At 49.7% G+C, this 19,554-nt stretch overlaps 11 protein-coding genes across 11 annotated transcripts; 7 read left to right on the top strand and 4 right to left on the bottom strand.

Moving 5' to 3' along the window:
• Positions 1 to 131: 131 nt before the first annotated feature.
• PENARI_c005G01648 (ESCRT-II subunit protein SNF8) lies at positions 132 to 979 on the top strand (the record flags this gene model as incomplete). Its single annotated transcript, XM_022629590.1, has 2 exons — positions 132 to 604; positions 667 to 979. The coding sequence occupies 2 exons, from the start codon at positions 132 to 134 to the stop codon at positions 977 to 979; spliced, it is 786 nt and encodes a 261-aa protein (XP_022490128.1).
• An 887-nt stretch (positions 980 to 1,866) lies between these two features.
• On the top strand, positions 1,867 to 2,711 carry PENARI_c005G09444 (uncharacterized protein; the record flags this gene model as incomplete). Its single annotated transcript, XM_022629953.1, has 3 exons — positions 1,867 to 1,989; positions 2,044 to 2,239; positions 2,299 to 2,711. The coding sequence occupies 3 exons, from the start codon at positions 1,867 to 1,869 to the stop codon at positions 2,709 to 2,711; spliced, it is 732 nt and encodes a 243-aa protein (XP_022490447.1).
• Positions 2,712 to 3,243: 532 nt separating this feature from the next.
• PENARI_c005G02758 (thermophilic desulfurizing enzyme family protein) lies at positions 3,244 to 4,626 on the top strand (the record flags this gene model as incomplete). Its single annotated transcript, XM_022629639.1, has 3 exons — positions 3,244 to 3,533; positions 3,586 to 4,059; positions 4,113 to 4,626. 3 exons carry the CDS (start codon positions 3,244 to 3,246, stop codon positions 4,624 to 4,626), a joined length of 1,278 nt encoding a protein of 425 aa, XP_022490065.1.
• Positions 4,627 to 4,887: 261 nt separating this feature from the next.
• Positions 4,888 to 5,883, top strand: PENARI_c005G08172 (xanthine phosphoribosyltransferase; the record flags this gene model as incomplete). The annotated part of the gene is made up of 5 exons (XM_022629888.1): positions 4,888 to 4,920; positions 5,056 to 5,162; positions 5,277 to 5,589; positions 5,667 to 5,779; positions 5,835 to 5,883. The coding sequence occupies 5 exons, from the start codon at positions 4,888 to 4,890 to the stop codon at positions 5,881 to 5,883; spliced, it is 615 nt and encodes a 204-aa protein (XP_022490277.1).
• Positions 5,884 to 6,460: 577 nt separating this feature from the next.
• PENARI_c005G10206 (dolichol-phosphate mannosyltransferase subunit 3) lies at positions 6,461 to 6,899 on the bottom strand (the record flags this gene model as incomplete). Its single annotated transcript, XM_022629992.1, has 3 exons — positions 6,461 to 6,622; positions 6,718 to 6,786; positions 6,852 to 6,899. 3 exons carry the CDS (start codon positions 6,897 to 6,899, stop codon positions 6,461 to 6,463), a joined length of 279 nt encoding a protein of 92 aa, XP_022490129.1.
• Positions 6,900 to 7,510: 611 nt separating this feature from the next.
• On the top strand, positions 7,511 to 9,868 carry PENARI_c005G10915 (uncharacterized protein; the record flags this gene model as incomplete). Its single annotated transcript, XM_022630022.1, has 6 exons — positions 7,511 to 7,931; positions 7,985 to 8,119; positions 8,171 to 8,290; positions 8,344 to 8,478; positions 8,538 to 9,727; positions 9,779 to 9,868. 6 exons carry the CDS (start codon positions 7,511 to 7,513, stop codon positions 9,866 to 9,868), a joined length of 2,091 nt encoding a protein of 696 aa, XP_022490578.1.
• A 301-nt stretch (positions 9,869 to 10,169) lies between these two features.
• On the bottom strand, positions 10,170 to 11,452 carry PENARI_c005G06100 (uncharacterized protein; the record flags this gene model as incomplete). Its single annotated transcript, XM_022629782.1, has 2 exons — positions 10,170 to 11,090; positions 11,138 to 11,452. 2 exons carry the CDS (start codon positions 11,450 to 11,452, stop codon positions 10,170 to 10,172), a joined length of 1,236 nt encoding a protein of 411 aa, XP_022490286.1.
• A 746-nt stretch (positions 11,453 to 12,198) lies between these two features.
• PENARI_c005G03638 (ABC1 kinase family protein) lies at positions 12,199 to 14,353 on the top strand (the record flags this gene model as incomplete). The annotated part of the gene is made up of 3 exons (XM_022629679.1): positions 12,199 to 12,714; positions 12,764 to 14,106; positions 14,176 to 14,353. 3 exons carry the CDS (start codon positions 12,199 to 12,201, stop codon positions 14,351 to 14,353), a joined length of 2,037 nt encoding a protein of 678 aa, XP_022490205.1.
• Positions 14,354 to 14,711: 358 nt separating this feature from the next.
• Positions 14,712 to 15,816, bottom strand: PENARI_c005G07283 (holocytochrome c synthase CYC3; the record flags this gene model as incomplete). The annotated part of the gene is made up of 3 exons (XM_022629849.1): positions 14,712 to 14,976; positions 15,037 to 15,683; positions 15,739 to 15,816. The coding sequence occupies 3 exons, from the start codon at positions 15,814 to 15,816 to the stop codon at positions 14,712 to 14,714; spliced, it is 990 nt and encodes a 329-aa protein (XP_022490556.1).
• A 538-nt stretch (positions 15,817 to 16,354) lies between these two features.
• Positions 16,355 to 18,106, bottom strand: sam50 (SAM complex subunit SAM50; the record flags this gene model as incomplete). The annotated part of the gene is made up of 4 exons (XM_022629608.1): positions 16,355 to 17,559; positions 17,618 to 17,804; positions 17,898 to 18,014; positions 18,074 to 18,106. The coding sequence occupies 4 exons, from the start codon at positions 18,104 to 18,106 to the stop codon at positions 16,355 to 16,357; spliced, it is 1,542 nt and encodes a 513-aa protein (XP_022490241.1).
• Positions 18,107 to 18,344: 238 nt separating this feature from the next.
• PENARI_c005G07393 (ubiquitin-conjugating enzyme E2) lies at positions 18,345 to 19,294 on the top strand (the record flags this gene model as incomplete). Its single annotated transcript, XM_022629852.1, has 3 exons — positions 18,345 to 18,371; positions 18,434 to 18,513; positions 18,571 to 19,294. 3 exons carry the CDS (start codon positions 18,345 to 18,347, stop codon positions 19,292 to 19,294), a joined length of 831 nt encoding a protein of 276 aa, XP_022490151.1.
• Positions 19,295 to 19,554: the final 260 nt, after the last annotated feature.

The following is a 19,554-nucleotide window of genomic DNA, read 5'->3' as shown; positions in this document are numbered from 1 at the left end:
TGGACTAAGCCCTTATCGCTACCCAGATAAGGGCTTCCAAGATGACGCCTAGTTGATGCCTGATGGTGCCTGAATTGGGGTAACCCCAGGGCCAACGTCTAGGATCAAGATCTGTCAACAGAACCTACATCATGTCGCGTCGCGGAGTCGGCCTCGGGGCCTTTGCAAATCGCACTCAAGCAACCCAATCTTATGCTACTCATGGCGCAAACCTACGCTCTACCCATACAGCCTCCCTTCAGACCCAGCTCTCGGTCTTCCAGTCGCTGCTCCATACCTTTGCCCTGGAACATAGCTCCACTATCAAATCCGATCCAACCTTCCGAGCGGAATTCGCACGCATGTGCAATACCATCGGAGTTGATCCTCTCGCCGCAAGCAACATCAAAGGCAAGAATGGTCGCCGTGGGCTGGGCGAGGGAGGTAGCTTCTGGACCCAGATACTGGGAGGGGATATGAATGATTTCTACTTTGAGGTTGCCGTCCGAGTTGTGGAGCTGTGTAGAGAAACAAGGAGTGAAAATGGCGGGCTGATTGGTGTTGAAGAGTGCCGCAAACGAGTGGGGAAGGGCAAGGCGATCGGGAGCGGGCTCGAGGTTTCAGAGTACGAGCTCCATGTGAGGAATTATATATGCTACTGGCTAACCCAAGCGTGTGTTTTGACAGTGACGATATCTTACGTGCAGTCCGGTCCCTTGAGCCTCTAGGCTCTGGGTTTTCCATTGTCAACGTGGGCAGCAAGCAATATATTCGATCCGTCCCAAAAGAGCTCAACACTGACCAAGCAACTGTCCTAGAAGCTATCCAGGTTCTAGGATATGTCAGTGTCTCTATGCTGCGATTAAACCTCAAGTGGGAAAAGGCTCGAGCGCAAACAGTAATCGATGACCTGCTTGCTGACGGTTTAGTCTGGGTGGATGCCCAGGGCCGTGAAAAGGAGTATTGGTCACCTCAGAATCTGCTCGATGATAGCGGGTGAAATATTTTACGCTTTGTCGTACGACAACTTTCCCAGCCACAACCAGACCTACCAGGGGGCTATACGTTCCTTGGACGCACCTCAAGACCTACAAGTAGAGATCTTGCAGCGTTGCAGTATCTTGCCCATGCGAAAGACAATCAGATCATTGTCGGCGGCCTATGCAGGCCAAGCCCGTTTCATCAGATTACAGCGGTTCACGAAACTGCGAGCTTGAATCCTGCATAGAATTTAGAAATATCCATCGGATCTACATAGACGGTCGAATTTGCGCTGAGGTGCTCGGATATTTAGGATGGCAGGGTGCCCGGCATCGAGTCATTGCCAATGGCACTACGACTTGCGGTCAAGAGGAATCAAAAATAAGACGACGCCGGGGTTATGACCAATGTGGAATTAATTGCCTATCGACTTGCATTACCACAAAGAACTACCAATATTTGGAATACTACTTGTGCTATTGGATCATAGTCCGAAATCTTCAGTGGTGGTGAATACACTTGGAACATATCAGGCATATCATGTCAGAAGTCGGAATAAGCACATCATCCGCGGCATGATTGTGTGATATAAACTCCGCTCGGCCGATAGATGTGAACCCTTTTAAGTTCGTCTCTAAAATAAACTTCGAGATCGACTCAAATTCATGCTCCCCAAGAAACCGTCCTGAGCCCGATCAGCACTCGATCCAGACGATCGCAGTCCCGACATAGGGCTACTCGCCATCATCATTGGAAATTATGTGATACAGAATCTGTATGACGGTAAAAAGGAGAAGATTTTCATTTAGATAAAGCTCTTAGATCAATCCTCCTCCGCCATGCTTAGCTCCACTGCTTCCTATTCCTCAATTGACTTCTGCATTGTTATACCACCATCGAGCAACAATGGCCTCTTCAGCCACACAAGTCTCCCTCAACGGGGAAAAGAAAACCGACAACTCGATTGATATCGAACAGCAAAATGTCGGCACTTTGAAAGTCGAGACTCCGAAAACCCTCGGCGCAGGTGTAAGTCTAGTACTTGTCTCCAGTGTGATATTAGATTCTGACTCTTTATTATAGTCTGCCCTTGCCCTTGGTGCATTCGGAACTACTCTTACAACTCTGTCGCTGAGTCTGATGGAGTGGAGAGGCGTCACCACTGCGAATGTCTTTATTGCTAATTTTTTCTTTATTGCGGCATTCGGTTTGGTGGTTACTGCTCAATGGGAATTGTCCATTGGTAACGGATTTGCTTATACTGTATTCAGTGCTTTTGGTGAGTGAACCTATGTCTCTACCCTCGTCAAAATAAGCAGCCATTGATTGATGTTTCAGGCTTGTTCTACGCTGGCTATGGTGCGATCTTGACGCCTGCGTTTGGTGTCGCCCAAGCCTATGGCGGCGACAGTACAGCGGAATATAACAATGCGGTCGGGTTCTTTATGATATTGTGGACGGTCTTCGTTTTCACGTTCTTGATAGCGTCGCTTCCGAGCAACCTTGCGTATATCCTGGTCTTTTTGTTTGTTGATCTTGGTTTTCTTACTGTTGCGGCGAGTTACTTTGCTTTAGCTGATGGCAAATCGGCTTCTGCGACTGCTCTGAAAAAGTCTGGAGGTGTGTTTTGTTTCCTGGCAGGATTGGTGGGCTGGTATATTGTTTTCCATTTGCTGTTGAAGGAGTCTCTACTTGAGCTACCCCTTGGCGATACTTCACGGCTTTTTGGAAAGAAGAAGAAAGCAAACTGAATTGGGAGTTAGAACTTATACTGAGGGTGAGCTATACTACGGTTAATGCATGGATACACACGCATATGTCCAATGCTAAATCGTATAAAATGCGTTGACAGTATTAATGTATAAAGTATCTAGAGCCGATTACTTGCATCATATAAACCAATATGACGGAGTGTTCCAACTTACTGTAGAAGTAGAGAATGCATAAAATGATGCGAGACCAGGGAGAGTGAGACAAAGTGCGGATCTGACGATTTTAAGGTTAAGTTAATGCATAGACTATCACAATTCCGTCCTAAGGAATAAGCTATTATAATCCACTGGCTGATCTTAGAGAAATGATAACGACATATGCTCTCAGGTTGACGAAAAGCGCTCAGATCTAATTTTTGGGCGTTCGTGTTCATTGCGTGATAATCCTGGAGTAGCATGTAATGAATTACTCGAATTACTCGCCCGAGAGATGAGCATAGATATATTGTTTGCTTTCCCTATAGATGGAAGAAACCAATCGATTTTGATATTCTAAATTCCAACTCCAACTATGGCCCCAATCCCCGAGACAAACCCTGCTGTCTATGCGCAGTATCAGACCAAATGGTCCGAGCTTCCAAGCACCGAAGATGCGTGGGTGGCTAGAGCCCAGGAGGTCGCCAAGGTGCTGGCCCAGGACGCTGCTCAGAGAGACCAGGAGAACAGGTCGCCGCGCGCTGAAGTTGCCTTGCTCAAATATTCCGGCCTACTGAAACTTCTCGGTCCTAAGAAGTATGGCGGTGGCGAACAGCCCTGGAGTGTTGGATATAAGGCTATTAGAGAGGTTGCAAAGGCCGATGGGTAAGAATTTTGTGTCTTAATATAGTCCTACGTTAATCTAACAAGGAACTAGATCTATCGGCATGCTGCTTGGTTACCACCTCCTCTGGTCAACCACCGCAAATGTGGTCGGCACACCTGAACAAGCCGATCGGACTCATCAGTTGATCATTACAAACAACTACTTTGTTGGTGGTGCAGTGAACCCCCGCGACAGTGATTTGAAGATCACGGCGGATGGAGACCACATTGTTTTCAGCGGAAACAAGTTCTTCAACACTGGTGGTGTTGTGTCTGACCTGACAGTCCTTGAGGGTGTTCTGGACGGCACTCAGGATCATATATTTGCCCTGGTCAAGACCGACCAACCTGGCATCCAGTTTGCGCACAACTGGCACAATATCGGGTTGCGCCTTACCGAGTCTGGGGGCGTCAAGATCGACAATGTCCGGGCACCGTGGACAGATGCATTAGGATGGGATGCATCGACTAAGCAGCCGCGTGAAGATACCTTGAAGATTGCATTTGCGACCTTACTTCTGCCAACGTAAGTATTCTTATATGCTCTACCCGCCGTCTCAATACTGACTTGCTTTCCAGCATTCAACTCGTCTTCAGCAACTTCTACCTCGGCATTGCTCTCGGCTCATTGGAATTCGCCTCGAAGTATACCACAACCGCAACACGCGCGTGGCCCTTCGGGGGTGACAACAAAGAATCGGCAACAGACGAGTTCTACATCCTGGAACGATATGGCAACTTCTTCGCACACCTACGTGCAGCAGAAGCCCTCGCAGATCGAGCCGGTGATCAGATCTCGGGATTGTATGCTCGTTATTCATCTGATAAGGCTGTTCTCACACCTCGCGAGCGTGGGGAAGTTGCCGAGTGGGTGGCCAGTGTCAAGATTGTCACCACCGATGTTGGACTGCGGGTTACTTCTGGGGTCTTTGAGGTCACTGGATCTCGAGCCACCGCATCGAAGGTCGGCTTGGATCGATTCTGGAGAGATATCAGGGTCCATACCCTTCATGACCCGGTGGCTTATAAGAACCGGGAAGTGGGGCGATATGCGCTGTTGAATGAAGTGCCGGAGCCCAGTTGGTATACCTAGATATTAAAGATGAGGTATAAGGACGCAATGCAATGAATTATGTGTAAACGAAAGAATGAAGATGTAACGTTTAGCTTGGCAGTGTACGGAGCATATAGTAGTAAAGTGGCGGCGATACGAGCGGGCCGATACCGAGAAAAATTTCCCCTCCATTTTCTGTGGGAACGGCGCTTGACATTTGACAGGCCTTTTTTTCTCCAGGATCGTCTCTATACTTTTCTCTCCTACACACCTCAAGTCCTGTCCTGTTCAACCGCCATCATGACGCAAAAGTTCTACGTTACTTATAACCAGGTATGATCCCACATGGAATGGACTGTTTCTTCTGTCGCACAAGGACAGGGAATATACTTTCCCTGCGACAGCGCAGACTGTCCTATCACAGCCTACAAGGCTTTTTGAGGTTAAAATACTAACAAACCACCTCAGGTCCACAAGCTCTGCCAGACATCGGCGGACCAAATTCTCAAGGACTTCCACCCCAACCTTATGATCGCCATCGGCGGTGGTGGTTACGTTCCTGCTCGTATTCTCCGGTATGCAACTCTACACTACACCTGCAGTCTGCGAAAATCCAAATATGCACGCCATATCACACGTGCGACTGCCAGACCACAAGTCCAAGTATGCTAACGCCCACTCTCCAACAGATCCTTCCTCAAGCGCACCGGCGACCCCAACATCCCCATCCAGGCCATCGGTCTCTCCCTCTACGAGGATCTCGGCCGCGGCGATGCCGAGGAGGTCCCTGGTACTAAGGTCACCCGCACTCAATGGCTTGACATGAGCTCTCTAGAGATGGCCAACTTGATCGGCAAGAACATTCTGATTGTTGACGAGGTTGATGATACCCGTACAACCCTTGAGTACGCTGTTCGCGAGCTCCAGAAGGATGTGGAGATTGCTCAGAAGCAGCTTGGTCGTGAGGGCGAGAAGACCAACTTTTTCGTCTTTGTTCTGCACGTATGTGTTTCCCCCCTCCTCCCTCTCTTCCTCTCGAGAGAGTGTTGGGTTGATATTGGTGCTGACAATTGGAATAGAACAAGAACAAGGAGAAGAAGGGTGTGCTGCCCGCTGATATGATGGAGAGTGGTCGTTACCACGCTTCCGTTACCACCGATGATGTCTGGATCTGCTACCCCTGGGAGGCTAAGTATGTTCCTCAGACTCAGATCCTTTCTGCTTGATTGAGACTAACATGGTTGCAGGGACATTGATGAGCACGATGCTCTGGCCAAGGAGAACCCTCTTATCTAAACAGACGAGGGCATTTGCATATAGCATTCTGGTTTGCGCGGCGCTCTAAAAGCCTGCATTGGCGGCCATTTTGGTCGTCGATTTTGCTTTCCATGCTCAAGGTTCAGGTGCATTACCCTGAGCATGCACTTTTTACGATATCCTTGATGAATTTATAGAAAAGTTCCTTTCTTTTTGGCACATCGGCAGATTGCCCCAGAACATTCCCTAATTAAACTGCACTTCCATACTCCAAACATCCCGAGCATACTCTTATAGCCGTCGAGAGACTTGTCGTAATCACTCAGAGGACAGCCCTGGAGGCCCGCCTGGGGTTTAGGAACACATTCCTCGCGAACCAATTGAATCGTAGACGGGTATCAAGAGAACATTGCATTGATAGCGAAACGAAAGCTGGAGCATAGCGTATTATATCGGATTCGGGGCGCGCCTTTTAAACGCCGCGTAGACAACTTCCGCGTCCAAGGACCAATCCACAGCCAGAACTCCCAAAGAACTCCCCAGACCCTATTTGAGGGTGGGTTAGGTTATCTGGCTACCAAGCTAATCTGTGCACACAGACACAGAAATTGCGCATTTAATCGACCTCAACCATGCCCTGGCGCAGCTCAATCTTGGCCTGCTCGATCTCCTTCTGTAGCTCGGCGTGTGCCTCGGGGACATCGTTGAACGTGAAGATCGCAATGCCCAGACGACCGAGGAGGTAGCATCCGAAAACTATGACGGCGTAGAAGGGGAGCTGGTTGGAGGTATGGATGTTAGCTTTGGCTTCATTGACAATGTGTATTTCACGACTCCGGCGGGCTCGAGGGGTTGACGGAGCGGGCGACATACAACTGGGATGACCTCAGTCTGGACGGTCTCGTTCAGGGGGACGAGGCCCAGGTAAAGGACGAGGTAGAGCTGATCAATTGTTAGTAAGGTGCAAATGGTACTGCATTTCCCCTGGGAGGGGACTTGGAGCGTACGGAGGAGACAAGGAGGAGGACGGAGAGGGCTTGAAGAGCGCGCGTCATGGTGGGTAGATTTGAGATGTTGGATTCACAAAGGAGAGAAGGTTGGTCAAGTGTGAAGAGACGAAATGGTTAGGCAAAATGAGGGACTTGGGGATGTTGTATGCGGCAGAGGCCAGCTTGGGCGATGCGCTTCTTGGCACCCGGATCAGGTCACTGGGTCTACAGTCGGAGCTGGGCAGCTATAGGGCTAATTGATGACTACATGATAGTTGGAATTGCAGTTTAATCTATTCGAGTTCTTTTGTCTTCATTGATATCTCATTAATATAGAGAAACAGCGAGAAAGGTGCATGTATACCTTCTCCGCCTAACCTAAACGGGGTGGATGCCTGAATCCCTGAGGCAGCACCCCCCGTCCACCAAGCTAAACGCTAAACATTTGTGATATTCCTACCATAAGTGCGTCCACTTCTGGTCATTGTTGCCTGCCTTCGTCGAGTGGATCACTGCTATCCGTAGCCCCAAGGGGAAACCAGGCCGCCCTCTAGGCTCCATCTACAATTTGAGAGACCATTTCCAGTTCGGGCAAGGAACTCTCATCTGGAGTCCACACAGACCCCTTCTGGTCATACAATTCTCTGAAGGCAACTATCGGTTCTCCATTTGGCAAGATGTCTTCCCAAGCTGGTATATCTACCGCTCAATCCGGCCATGGAGCTGTCGGCCAGTCAGTTTCAAAAAAGGGAGATTGGGACCTACCTCCCATCGAAGATATCCTCTCGGATCTATCTGGATTCTCTTCTTCTCTACCAGCACGAGGCGCTGAAGCCGTTGACTCGGAAGAGCAACAAGGGATGTTTCGTGCTTTGCGGGACATCATCGAAAAGGCCCAAGAGAGCGATGAAGCTGGAAACAACTTCGATCTCCAGGAGCTCCATGCTTCCCTTGAAGAGTCAGATGCTACCACAAGAAGAGGACGCCGAGATGCGGAGACTTTACAGAGTGTGATAGATACGCTGAACAAGCTGTGGACCTGTAACTCGGAATACTTGGTTCAAGCTACTGAGATCATTGCGAATGGGAGCAGAGATCGTGAGTCAATGTGATGTATGTGTCGACTAATTGACTTGCTAATTCCAATTCAGCGTTATGGCGTGCTCCATTTGGCCAGTCAGGCATCTTGAAATTCTTTTTGGATGTGATCTCCTTGAAAGATGAGGTCGATACCGGCTTGCTACTTCATTCTTTGCGAGTTATCGGCAACTCCTGTGCCGACACGGGTAGGCTGCCGTTTGTTTGTCTTATTTATTTATAAGCTGATGTCTATTCAGATGAGAACAGAGATATTGTCGTCAAGGGAAACTACACTCTTGCTATCATCCGATACTTCCTTGATCCACAGTTGGTTTTCATTGCCATTCCGGTGATTTACAACATCTGCATGGACTATGGTATGTCTCAGAAACATTATTTGGTAATACATGTCTTGCTAACATGGTCTCAGAACCCGCACATACTCAGATTGCTACTAATCGGACTGCCTATATATTGTTGAAGTTGATCAAAGACGGAGAGATCGAGAATAACGAGGCTCTGCTCAACTTTTCCTACGACTTGATTGAACTGGCCTCAGAACAAGGTACGATTTACTCCAAGATTTAGTACATTGAGCCCAGATCTGACATGATGCATTTACAGCCGAGGGCATTGAGAAATCACCTGATGGCACCATCTTGCTGCTGACGGAGCTTGCCCTCGATGAGACTCTTGAATTTTCGCACTTCTCATCCTTGGTCACTTCTCTTACCGCTTACTTAGAAAAAGAAAAGTTCCAGACTGTTTGTGTATCAAATGGCATGGTAGAGGGCATACTCGACGTCTTGCGTCGTTCGTTCTCAATTGAGTTCGATCAATCCTCTGCCGAAGATGTCAAGGCTATCGCCCAGCTTCGGCTCAAGATCAACCAAGCCTTGGCTGAGGTATCTGCGTCCCCGTTGTTCGCTCAGCATTATCCCCTCGACTCCTCTATTTCACAGTCGTTGAAGTCCTGGGTGGTTGCAGATGAAGACCAGCTTCAGATCTGTGCATGTGTCATGCTTGGCAATCTGGCTCGGTCTGACGAGGTCTGCCAGGTGATGGTCCGGGATCTGAAGATTCATGAAGAGTTGATCTCCGTCTTGAATGGCGAATCTCGGGGTGCAGTATTGCACTCTTCGCTTGGCTTCCTGAAAAATCTGGCAATCGCTGGTGATAACAGAGTCATTCTTGGAGAAGCTGGTATCATTCCTGCCGTTTCGCGGTTATGGGCATATGAATCTGTTCCGCAGGTTCAATTCTCTGCCGCGAGCATTGCGCGCCAAGTGATCATTTCTTCAATTGATAACATCTCCCACCTTCTTGCTCCTCTCTCACAAGACCCCGACTCTCCGGCTAATCAGCGGACATATCTCTCTTTGCTATTGTCTCTTTTCGAGAAGTCAGATTCTATGCCAATCAAGACCGAGATTGGACGTACGGTTGCTTCGATTTGCCGTACTCTTAGCCCCAAAGCTCGTGATGGAGATGAACAAGCAAACACTTTGCTCGACAAGCTGTTTACCCTGCACGAGGGTGTTGCCCTACCATTGGGTGCTATGATCACACAGACTCAATGGCCTGTTGTCCGCAGTGAGGGCTGGTTTGCTCTTGCTTTGATGGCGACGAATAAGCTTGGGTGTGCCGCGGTTGTGGACTGCTTGCACAAGACTGAGGTCACCGAATTGCTCAAGACGACGCTGGGCGCGGAGACTTCAGGTCAAGATGGCGCCGAGGAAGAAATCGACAAATCTCAAGAGAACAAGGACCGAGACAACGCTTTTATTCTTGTGAAAGAGCTGCTGAAGAATGAGGTGAGTTTGGTGCCCAAAAACGATGAAAAGCATTTACTAATTGGATAATAGGCTGGTGCACTCCCTGTCGGATATAGAGATATGCTAGGGGATTTGGTGAAAGCTCATACTTTCCAGTTGGGAGCTACTGCGGACGCTTAGTTATGTAACTTCAACATGAACTTTTGGGATGCACCCTTTCTCACGTTCGTATACCAAGCCAGTATAGATTGAGCAATACTTATAGAACAAAGACCCAAGAAATAGTCTTATTCGGCTCTTAAGCTGTAGCGAAAAAAAGATCTTCTCCCTTTTCCTATTGTTCTAAAATTGTAGAAGAAAAAGTGGTTGAATTCTAGTATGAGAATTAAAAGGCCATTGATAGCCGAACAAAAACATTGGGTATTTGTATATACATCATCTCTTCCCTCCCCGACACACCCTTGACTCGTGCTCGTCAATATTACTCTGTCTGCAAGCACACTCGCTCTTCTGCATATGCTCGATAACGAGCCAGAAGATCCGTAGCATCCAAACCAGCCGCACCTTGGCGGGAAGAATAATGCGAAACAAGACCCTTGCCATCAATGATGACATGCGGGCGATTTCCATCCGGTTTCTTTGGATGAGAAGTTGCTGTCTTGCTGTTGTGGCGGAACATATGGTGCACAGCCACCGCATCATTGCCCCAGAAGCATCCAAAGTTTTGGCTGATGGGCTCAGTGGGATCGACCCAGATCGGGAACTTGTACCGTCCCAAGTCATTGTCTTCGAGGTGGTACAAGAACGAATAGTGCTGCTGTGCACCAACTGTCCAGTCGTCTAGGGTTGGACCAGTGTCGGTGTATACTGAAGCGGAGATAGGGTCTCGATCAATGCTCTTATCGCTAGGCAGCAACCAGCGGTGTCCTTCGAAAGGCGGCTCAAAGTCTTTGTGAATTCTGAAGCTCAAGGGGCCTTGCCAGTGTGGGAGACTTGAAGCTCGCCAATCTTGATGCAGTTCAGAGTTTGATCGGGATGATTGGTCGACGTGGTATAGCTCTGGGAGATATGGAAGCGCAATACCCGGATGACTGTGAAGTGATGCGAGAGCTGCCTCATTCACGACATTGGCTGACACCATAATGGAGCTGGGATTATTAAGTTTCGTGTTGACAATTGTTGGAATGGTGTGATCTTCCAGGAACACGGTGTCGCCGTCAATTCGGATGTACATCACATTGTTCATTACGGACTTCCACTCCATATCCTGGCCGGCTGGAGCAATAGCATATTCGGGTGTTTGATTGACGATTGAATACAGCCATTCCATGCTAAGGGCGTCATTGGCCTGCGGCACAAAGACAACCTGGTCAAGGAATCCATCATTATGAACCAAATTTTTCTGGGATATGTTAAATAAAACCATAATAGAGATGCAAAGTGACTTACCTGCAGATAGCATTCCAGAATTGATGTAGGCTCGTGGTTAGCGAAAGGAACCAGAGCGACAATCTTGAAGCCCTGGGGCTTGGAGTAATGGTTCGATCCCTGCGAGAATGCGAAGAACGGAGAGATCTCCTTTCGGAACAGTACTGAAGTGACATCGAACGGTAAGATCCCCGGGTTGAAGTAGGTTAGCACCGTCAAGATGATGCACATATAACCCAAAAAGCTCCACAGGAAGACCAAGACCCAGTCGCGCCAGTTGGCAGGCTTCTCCTCTTTGTTGGCCTCGACATCGCGGAGGTTTCGAGTGCGACGCATAATTAACCGTTCCCGCGCCACCTTACAGGTGCTTTGCTAGCCGAGAAAGTTGGACAAGCCATTGTGAGAATCTGGGGTATCAAGGCCCATTTAATGGCGGCCAAGACGGTATTTCCGGTTGTTTGAATAAAGCTTTGTGATCCGCTTTCGGGAGCTTATCACCCGCAGCCATTGATCGAGTCCGCTGTCAACCCAAGATCGACCATCTCACCTCTTTGTTCTTGACAAAGCAGTTAGGATCAACCGTGTACTGCCGGATCGGGCAATGGTTGACGGCGGCAAGCGGACAAAGGGTGAAGAATGTGGCTGTGGAATGTGAAGGGCGACGACTTCGGAAGGGGAGCAAATCGAGATTGAGGGCACATATGCATCTATTCATAATTACTTGATCCAATGCATCTGTGAAGTATGCACATCTCTGTCTCTGTGGTGCTAGTCAATGCTTATGTCCATCTCTGTGGGTCAGGATGAAGTCTCATAAAGTGGACCTTGATTGTTTGAAAAATACAAGACATATTGGATTAAATTGATTTAGAGTCAAGTATTCCAGCTTCAGAGGAGTGAGTGACGTAGTTCTCTGTGGTATAAAGTGTAGACAAGTGTAGATGTGATGTTGTCTTGGTTCCTCGGATATGACGTCGCCAGCACGTGTTTATGCATATCCGAGCTCACCTTACACTCTCTACACTCTTCTCTACATTGCAGTATACACTCTGTTCCATGTTAACATATCTCTACATGGAATCATGAGGACGGCCGTCCTGTTCGGCCGTTTCTGTCTCAAGCGCGGTCTTCCGCGTCTCCCTCGACACCATTTCGGTCGCCCGTCATGGCCGCGGCAATTGCCTACGGGCCCCTCGCGCCGGGGACCCATCATAGGAGGGCTGTTTATGACTGCCCTGGCTCCAGTCGCATTCTTGAAACTGGCGGAGGATAATGATGGTCAAGGCAAGACCGCTGAGATGCAGATGCTGGAGGCCTCGCGCGAAGAGGTTCGGAAGACGGTTTCGCCTGACGCGCAAGGTCTCTCCAAGTTCTGCCAGACAATATGGGTCTACTTCTACTACTACGTATATGACCCTGTCGCCACAGGGTTCCGGTTTATGCACCTCGCCATCATTTTCATCCCGGTCGTCGCCGCGGTGCCGGCCATTTGGATTGGACGAAAAGTCCAGGATCACAACAGTGCGCGGACTGGCACCCTGTGGTGGTATCGCTTCTTGGTGAAGGCTATGGAGCGTGCTGGGCCAGCATTTATCAAGGTAAGCTCTCCTGCCTGGCAAGCCGTTTACTGTGTACTAACCTGAACAGCTCGGGCAATGGGCCGCATCGCGAACAGATATCTTCCCTCCTGAAATGTGCAACATAATGTCGTCTCTACACTCGAATGCGCCCGCTCACTCACTTTGGCAAACGAAACGAATCATTCGCAGGGCATTCAATGGACTGCCGTTCGAGGATATCTTTGAAGAATTCCAGGAGGAACCTCTCGGAGTCGGCGCGATTGCGCAGGTCTACAAGGCGAAGTTGAAGCCGAGCTTGGCTGCTTCTAGTGAGCAAGAACTGGGCATTGAACCGGAAACGCTGGGCGCGAAGGTTCGGAAGAATGTCGACGTACTGGTCAAAAGTTCACCGCAGCGAGTGCCATCCTCGTATGTGGCGATCAAGGTTCTGCATCCCCGGGTTGAGCAGATGATTCGCAGAGACTTGAAGATTATGTCGTTCTTCGCCTCGATGATCAATGCTATCCCTACAATGCACTGGCTATCCTTCCCCGACGAGGTCCAACAGTTCGGGGAAATGATGAAGCTCCAGTTGGATCTCCGGATCGAGGCTACCAACCTGGTTATGTTCCGTCAGAAATTCATGTCTCGTACCACTGCCTGGTTCCCGTATCCGTATCTGGATTACACCACCCGCGAGGTACTGGTCGAGGAGTTCGCGCAGGGTATCCCGTTGGCCACCTTCTTGGATATCGGAGGAGGCGTGTACCAGCACGATATTGCCAACGAAGGCCTAGATGCTTTCTTGCATATGCTTCTCATTGACAATTTCGTTCATGCGGACCTCCACCCAGGAAACATCATGGTTCGGTTTTACAAACCTAGCGAGCTTAACCTTTCCCTCCGCAAACGTTCCCGTGCATTTGATGCCCCGACAAGGGCTGAAGTTGACGTGACGGAAGCAGTCCTCAGACGCTTACGCCCACACTCTCATAACCGCGACGATTGGAACGCTGCTCTTTCCCAGCTCAATGACGAGGGGTATCGACCGCAGCTTATTTTTATTGACACAGGTCTCGTCACTCAATTGAATGACCTCAACCGACGAAATTTCCTAGATCTGTTCCGGGCTATTGCTGAGTTTGACGGCTACCGGGCTGGTCAGCTCATGGTCGAGCGATGCCGGACACCCGCAGAGGTACTCGACCCAGAAGTATTTGCGCTGAAAATGCAGCATCTAGTTCTGAGCATCAAGTCAAGAACCTTTGCTCTAGGAAATGTCAAGATCGGCGATGTTCTAAGTGAAGTATTGACTATGGTCCGCGGTCACCATGTGCGGTTTGAAGGAGATTTTGTAAACGTTGTTATTTCTTGTCTTCTTCTTGAAGGTATTGGGCGCAGCCTCAACCCCGACCTAGATCTGTTTAAGAGGTGAGTGCTTCCCCCGCGAGGTTTCAGTCCGCTGCCTCTTGTGGATTGTAGTGACTGACATTTCTCTAGTGCGCTTCCCATTCTACGACAGCTGGGATCTGGCACTACATTCTTGCAGACTGTACGCTCAGGTGACACCTCGATGCTTCGAGTTTGGGTTGGCTTAGAAGCTCGTGGGTTGCTGCAGGCCAGCATCGAGAGTGTAGAACACTGCGTCAAATACGACCAACTGTCGCCTAATATATGAGCCCCTTCACCCATTTTGTACTATAGACATGTTCCTTTTTCACAGTTGATATGAGTGATTAGATGAAATTACACGAATTCACCAGAGACATGTTTAGTTTGTATCTAACGTTGGAAAATAAGCTAGTAAATGGATCAATAATATAAACATCTAACTCTGGTCAAATTAATGCGAATATCATTATCATGCGTGTGCTCACATAGCCTAGCAAGAAGAAGCAAGGTTGTACAAGACAAGAGGGAAGAAAAGAACATAATACAAGCATAAGCGCCGAAGATGAATCATGGAACGCCTGCGCCATGTCTTCAAAAGTGTACAAAGTAGAGTGGAGAAGCAGTCAGCCCGATCAACGGTAATTTCAGTGTTGACGCGAAGCCTGTGCAGCCTGTTCACGAACAGAGGCGCCGCTAGCCCTCCACCAGACATCACCGCCCCATCGCATTAGTCGTTCAACAGCGGCTGTGGGCGAATCCAATGCGGGACGGATGTCGAGGTAGAAGACGGGCTCTCCGGTGGGTTCGGGCTCGCCGGAGTAGTAGTCGATCACGTAGCGAACTTCCTTGGGGCCAGCAGGAGTTTGGCGGATGACATACCAGTCGTGACGGTCGAATGGGGGTTTCGTCCTGTTGAGATTGAAGTCAGTCTCTGCCTCATGAATTTGCATGGATATTGGAATTGCTTACTCAAATTTGCTTGGGTACGCCCAACCAAGGGCCTGGAAGATCTGCGCCTTGGGAGTCAATTCTTTCGGCCGACCCTGGAATCGGAGCAGACGAGGCTCGGAAGACTGATCGATTTTACCAGTCATTTCATCGTGGTACAAGTCAAAGCTCAGGTTTTCCTCGCCGCGTCGGCACCTTTCCCATCCAGCCATGAGACCCTTGGCAAACACGCGCTCCCATCCGACGATCTCGTTCCAGGCGCCTTCATTCAGGAAATTGTGAACCGCAACCATCGACTCGACAGCATCCTGGGGAGTGTCGGTATGTCCTTTGCGCAGCATCGCATTGTACATTTGTTGGGGAGACGGGTACTCCCAGTTCCCTTCCGCGTCACCCCTAGGAATAGAAGAGGGCTCACGGTCAACAGGGAGGTCGACAGTCTGGTTCTCAGCGCGCTCTTGGGAGATGGACGCGAACATATAGTTCATGGGGTTCAGTCGCGACAAGGTAGAGGACTTGGCCGGGGTCGGCGCGGGTGGCTGCGGCGTTTGCGCGGAGGATGATTTCGGTGGTGTATAGAATGGCGAGTCGGCGGATTTCATCGGGCAGGCATCGGGAAGTTCAGCGCGCACTGGCGCTGCTCCAGACTCGTGCATCGGGCATCCCGGCTGCAGACACGGGTCAGTCTATATAATCCAAGTATAGTTTGCACGGGAGACGGACTGGAGGAGCGGCACCTGAGGATCCATGCGGAGCCGGTGGTGTAGGAACCTTTGGAGAATCTGCCCAAAACCAACCCATTTTGTAAAATTTCTTGTTGTAGAGAAGATGAGAAATCGCCTTCACGCGATAAAAGATGGAGCAGGCGGACTTTTTTCTGATGACATAAAGGTCCACGTGATAGACCTAGCCCAAAGCGGTGAAGTTTAAACACATCTCTAGCGCAAAGTTATAAGTTATCGCCTTAGAGTCTCCAGACGGTGTGTATAACAACGAGCGAATACAGTTTCTTAGGCAAATCCTATCCTATTACTATGGCTGATATTTAAGCATTTTTGTAGTCCACTTTTCAGGCCATTTGAAAGCGATGCTAAAATATCTAACACATAGTTTTATAGCTAGTTAGGGACTATTAGTAGTATTAAGCACGACAGTACAGCGATGTGAAGTCAATTATATAGCCATTATTGTTTCTAGAGGTCAAGATTGAATAGCGGTGCTCTGCACCTCCCGATGTCTTATGAAATGGGGTTATGTCTTATGAATTGGGGTTAAATTGGTTTATAAGCGATGTAAGAATGGTATGAATTCGCAATAAGTTAAGTCTACTATCACATGTTTACAAAAAGTTAATGCCAATCCCCAGCTGCAACCCTTTGCGGCCTTCTTCGCCTTTTCTCAACACTAGAGGCAAGGAGAAGTTGAGCTCGAACCGAGCAACAGGGTGTGCATAGACAATACCAAAGCCAGCTGCAATGCTGGGCAGGCCATTTTGTAATTCAGACAATGTGGAGATCATGGCATCTTGCACCTCACCATTGGTAGTGGGAGTGGCCTTTTGGGATGTTCGCAGAGGCAACAGACGACCACCGTTCAGGAAAGCCTGGAAGCGCACAGGCTTCTCAGCACCAAGTCGAGGAAGAGGGAACAGCAAGTTGGCGCTTCCGGCAGCGTAGACATCGCCGCCTAGGGAGTCGGCTCCCTCACGGGGGCCGAGACCGCAGAGACGGAATCCACGAACATCGGTAGGTCCTCCGAGGAGGAAGCGGTCATTAACACGGGAAAGCTGGGGGCGAGAGTTGGAGTCCAGTCCGAGGGGGTAGAGAAGACCGGCACGGAACCCAGTGGTAAAGCTGACACCGCTATCACCTTTGATGCCGGGGACGGGGATAGGGATAGCACCCTGAGTTTCAATCTCCGACTTCCAGAAAGAGACATCACCCTTCAGAGGGCCAATGCCGGCAACTTCATTAAAGGCCTTGGCGTAGTAACCGCGAGATGGCAAGAGGGCATTATCACGCTGGTCATTGACCCAGCTGTGGAAGATGCTACTCTTCACGCTGTCACCCGCATCTGCGCGGACGGTAGGGGAGGCACTCTCTGCAAGGCCAGTAAGCTGTCTCCAGAAACCATTGTAGCCCAACTCGTGGCGGTGTCCAGATTTGCTGATCCATCGGAGCTTGCTCCAGCCGCCCTTGACGACCTCTTCGTGGCTAGCCCAAGACTTTTGAGTAGAGCTTGCAATGCCACCAACTTCCAGGCGGAAATCAGGGTCACCCAAGATTGGAGTCTCGAACGCAGCCTGGTAAGCGGACCGCGTGCGAGTACCGAGCGAAGCATTCAAGTTCAGAGTCTCAGCGCCACCGAAGACATTGCGCCAGAGAAGGTTTCCGTACGCTGAGCCCTCGGCATTGCCAAGGTCAGTTCCGGTCTTCAGTAGCACGCGGGACTTCTCCCGGGTGGCCAAGTAGACATCGATGTTGCGCATGCCATTGTGGCCCTGTGACTCATCCAAGTATACGGAAATAGGCTGGTGGAACAGATCTTTGTAATTGTTAGCGAGTACCCCACCAATACCATGATTTTTTTCGAAGACCCATACCAAACCGACCAAGCTTATCAGCTGTAGCCGACACCTCCCGCAACGCCTCCGACAGTGTATAAGGGCGACCCTTGTTCTCGCTCAAAAGCGGGCTCAGGCTGCGCTCTAGGAAGCTGCGACGAGTGTGAGGAGCACTTGTCACTTGGACCGAGGAGATTGTACAGGGCAATGTTGAGTTTTCGTCGATCTAGATGTCGAATTCACAATCAGCCGGGGGCTCCGCAGGCAAGCAAACGCAGATTGACAGCTATATTCTGCTTCCAGGGGTTGGGAAACACACCAATTCTGCAAGTCTGCTCTGCGCTTTTTGGTAAATAGCTTGCATACGCTCATTCACGGCATTTTGTTGCTCTTCCAGCACCTTGGGGTCTGCGCGCTGTTGTAGACGCTCGAAGACCTAAGTAAAGGTCAGTAATGATGCGACATGGCAAACACAGTCTGTCCCTATATACTCACGCTCTCATCTCCGGCAGCAAATGAGGAAGACATTATTGCGCCGAATGGCTAGAACCTCCTCCGGGGAAGCATTTCGGAGTTCGCGTGCCGAATCCGCGAAGATACGGGTGGGTAGGCACGTGACCCAACGGCACGGCCGTGCCTTATGCGATGGACCATCACTCTCCAACTCTCTTTTGACATCTTACTCCCTCTTCTGTTATTGCTTTACTCTCGGGTCAGACCTTTTTGTCTTTGTCGTTTTTCACGTTTTTAATATTCTCCTTCGAAGATGGCAACAAAAGCAGCCTTCAAACGGGTAAGTGGCGAGCTGTCGCAGACCTATAGCATCTGCCCAATATTGGTCTAACAATACTACAGCTCACCCGTGAATATCAAAACATTCAAAAGGAGCCTACACCATTTATTGTCACTCATCCCTCTGAGCAAAACATCCTTGAGTGAGTTGACTTACTCTCCCCGCATTGCAGTGCGGAAATCTGACTTATCTGATATAGATGGCATTATGTCCTCACCGGACCTCCCGGGACCCCTTATGAGAAGGGACAATACTGGGGCACATTAATATTCCCTCCCGAATACCCATTCGCACCTCCCGCCATCCGCATGCACACACCCAGTGGCCGATTCCAGCCTTCCACTCGACTGTGTCTCAGTATCAGCGACTTCCACCCCAAATCCTTCAACCCCGCCTGGGAAGTCTCCACCATTCTCATCGGATTACTCTCTTTCATGACCAGCGAAGAAATGACCACAGGAAGTGTTTCTGCTTCAGAGAGCGAACGGAGAGTGCTTGCAGCGCGATCGCGGTGGTGGAATTCAACCGGAGGTGGCTCTCACATCAGCGCCACCGCTGGTGTCACTCGAACCGCCAAGGGAATCAACAATGTCAAGGCAGGAGACGGTGGTCTAAAATTCCGCACAGAATGGCCCGAACTAGATCAGGAGAACTGGGCTTGGATGAAAGAACATCGCATCGACACCAGTACCGGCCAGATCTTACCCGACCCCGATGCGCCCATCAAATGTTCGCCTGATACGAGTGCCCTGCGCAGACGACCTAACGGAAGTGTTCCCGCATTTGGTGGCGTTATGGAAGGAGGGAATGTTGCGCGAGAGGCAGGTCAAGGCTGGGTTCGACAACACCGAGTTTGGATCGGCGTGGCCCTCTTCTTTGGCTATGCCCTGATCTCCCGACTACTGAGTGATATGCGTGCTTGAGAGGCTATAGAATACCTTCTGTCTTTTAGCGGGATTTGCATGGCAAGGAGTTTAGAGAATGCAATGCATGTCTGACATGTTACACCGTTGACCACCAGATCATCCCAGGCGATTAGCGCTGAATTGGGCTTGTGCTCACCCCGCGTTGGCAATGTCACTACTTCATTTCTCTTCTAAATCCGCCGTCCCCCACTGCATAGTCTCTATCCACTTCTTTATTGGGTCTGTCCCTGTTTTGCCTCTATTCCTTTGCATTCCGA

This window comes from Penicillium arizonense (assembly GCF_001773325.1).
Source record: "Penicillium arizonense strain CBS 141311 chromosome Unknown PENARI_contig005, whole genome shotgun sequence".
Taxonomy (NCBI): domain Eukaryota; kingdom Fungi; phylum Ascomycota; class Eurotiomycetes; order Eurotiales; family Aspergillaceae; genus Penicillium; species Penicillium arizonense.
The sequence above is the reverse complement of the archived record's forward strand: the minus strand, read 5'-3'. Positions and strand labels throughout refer to the sequence as shown.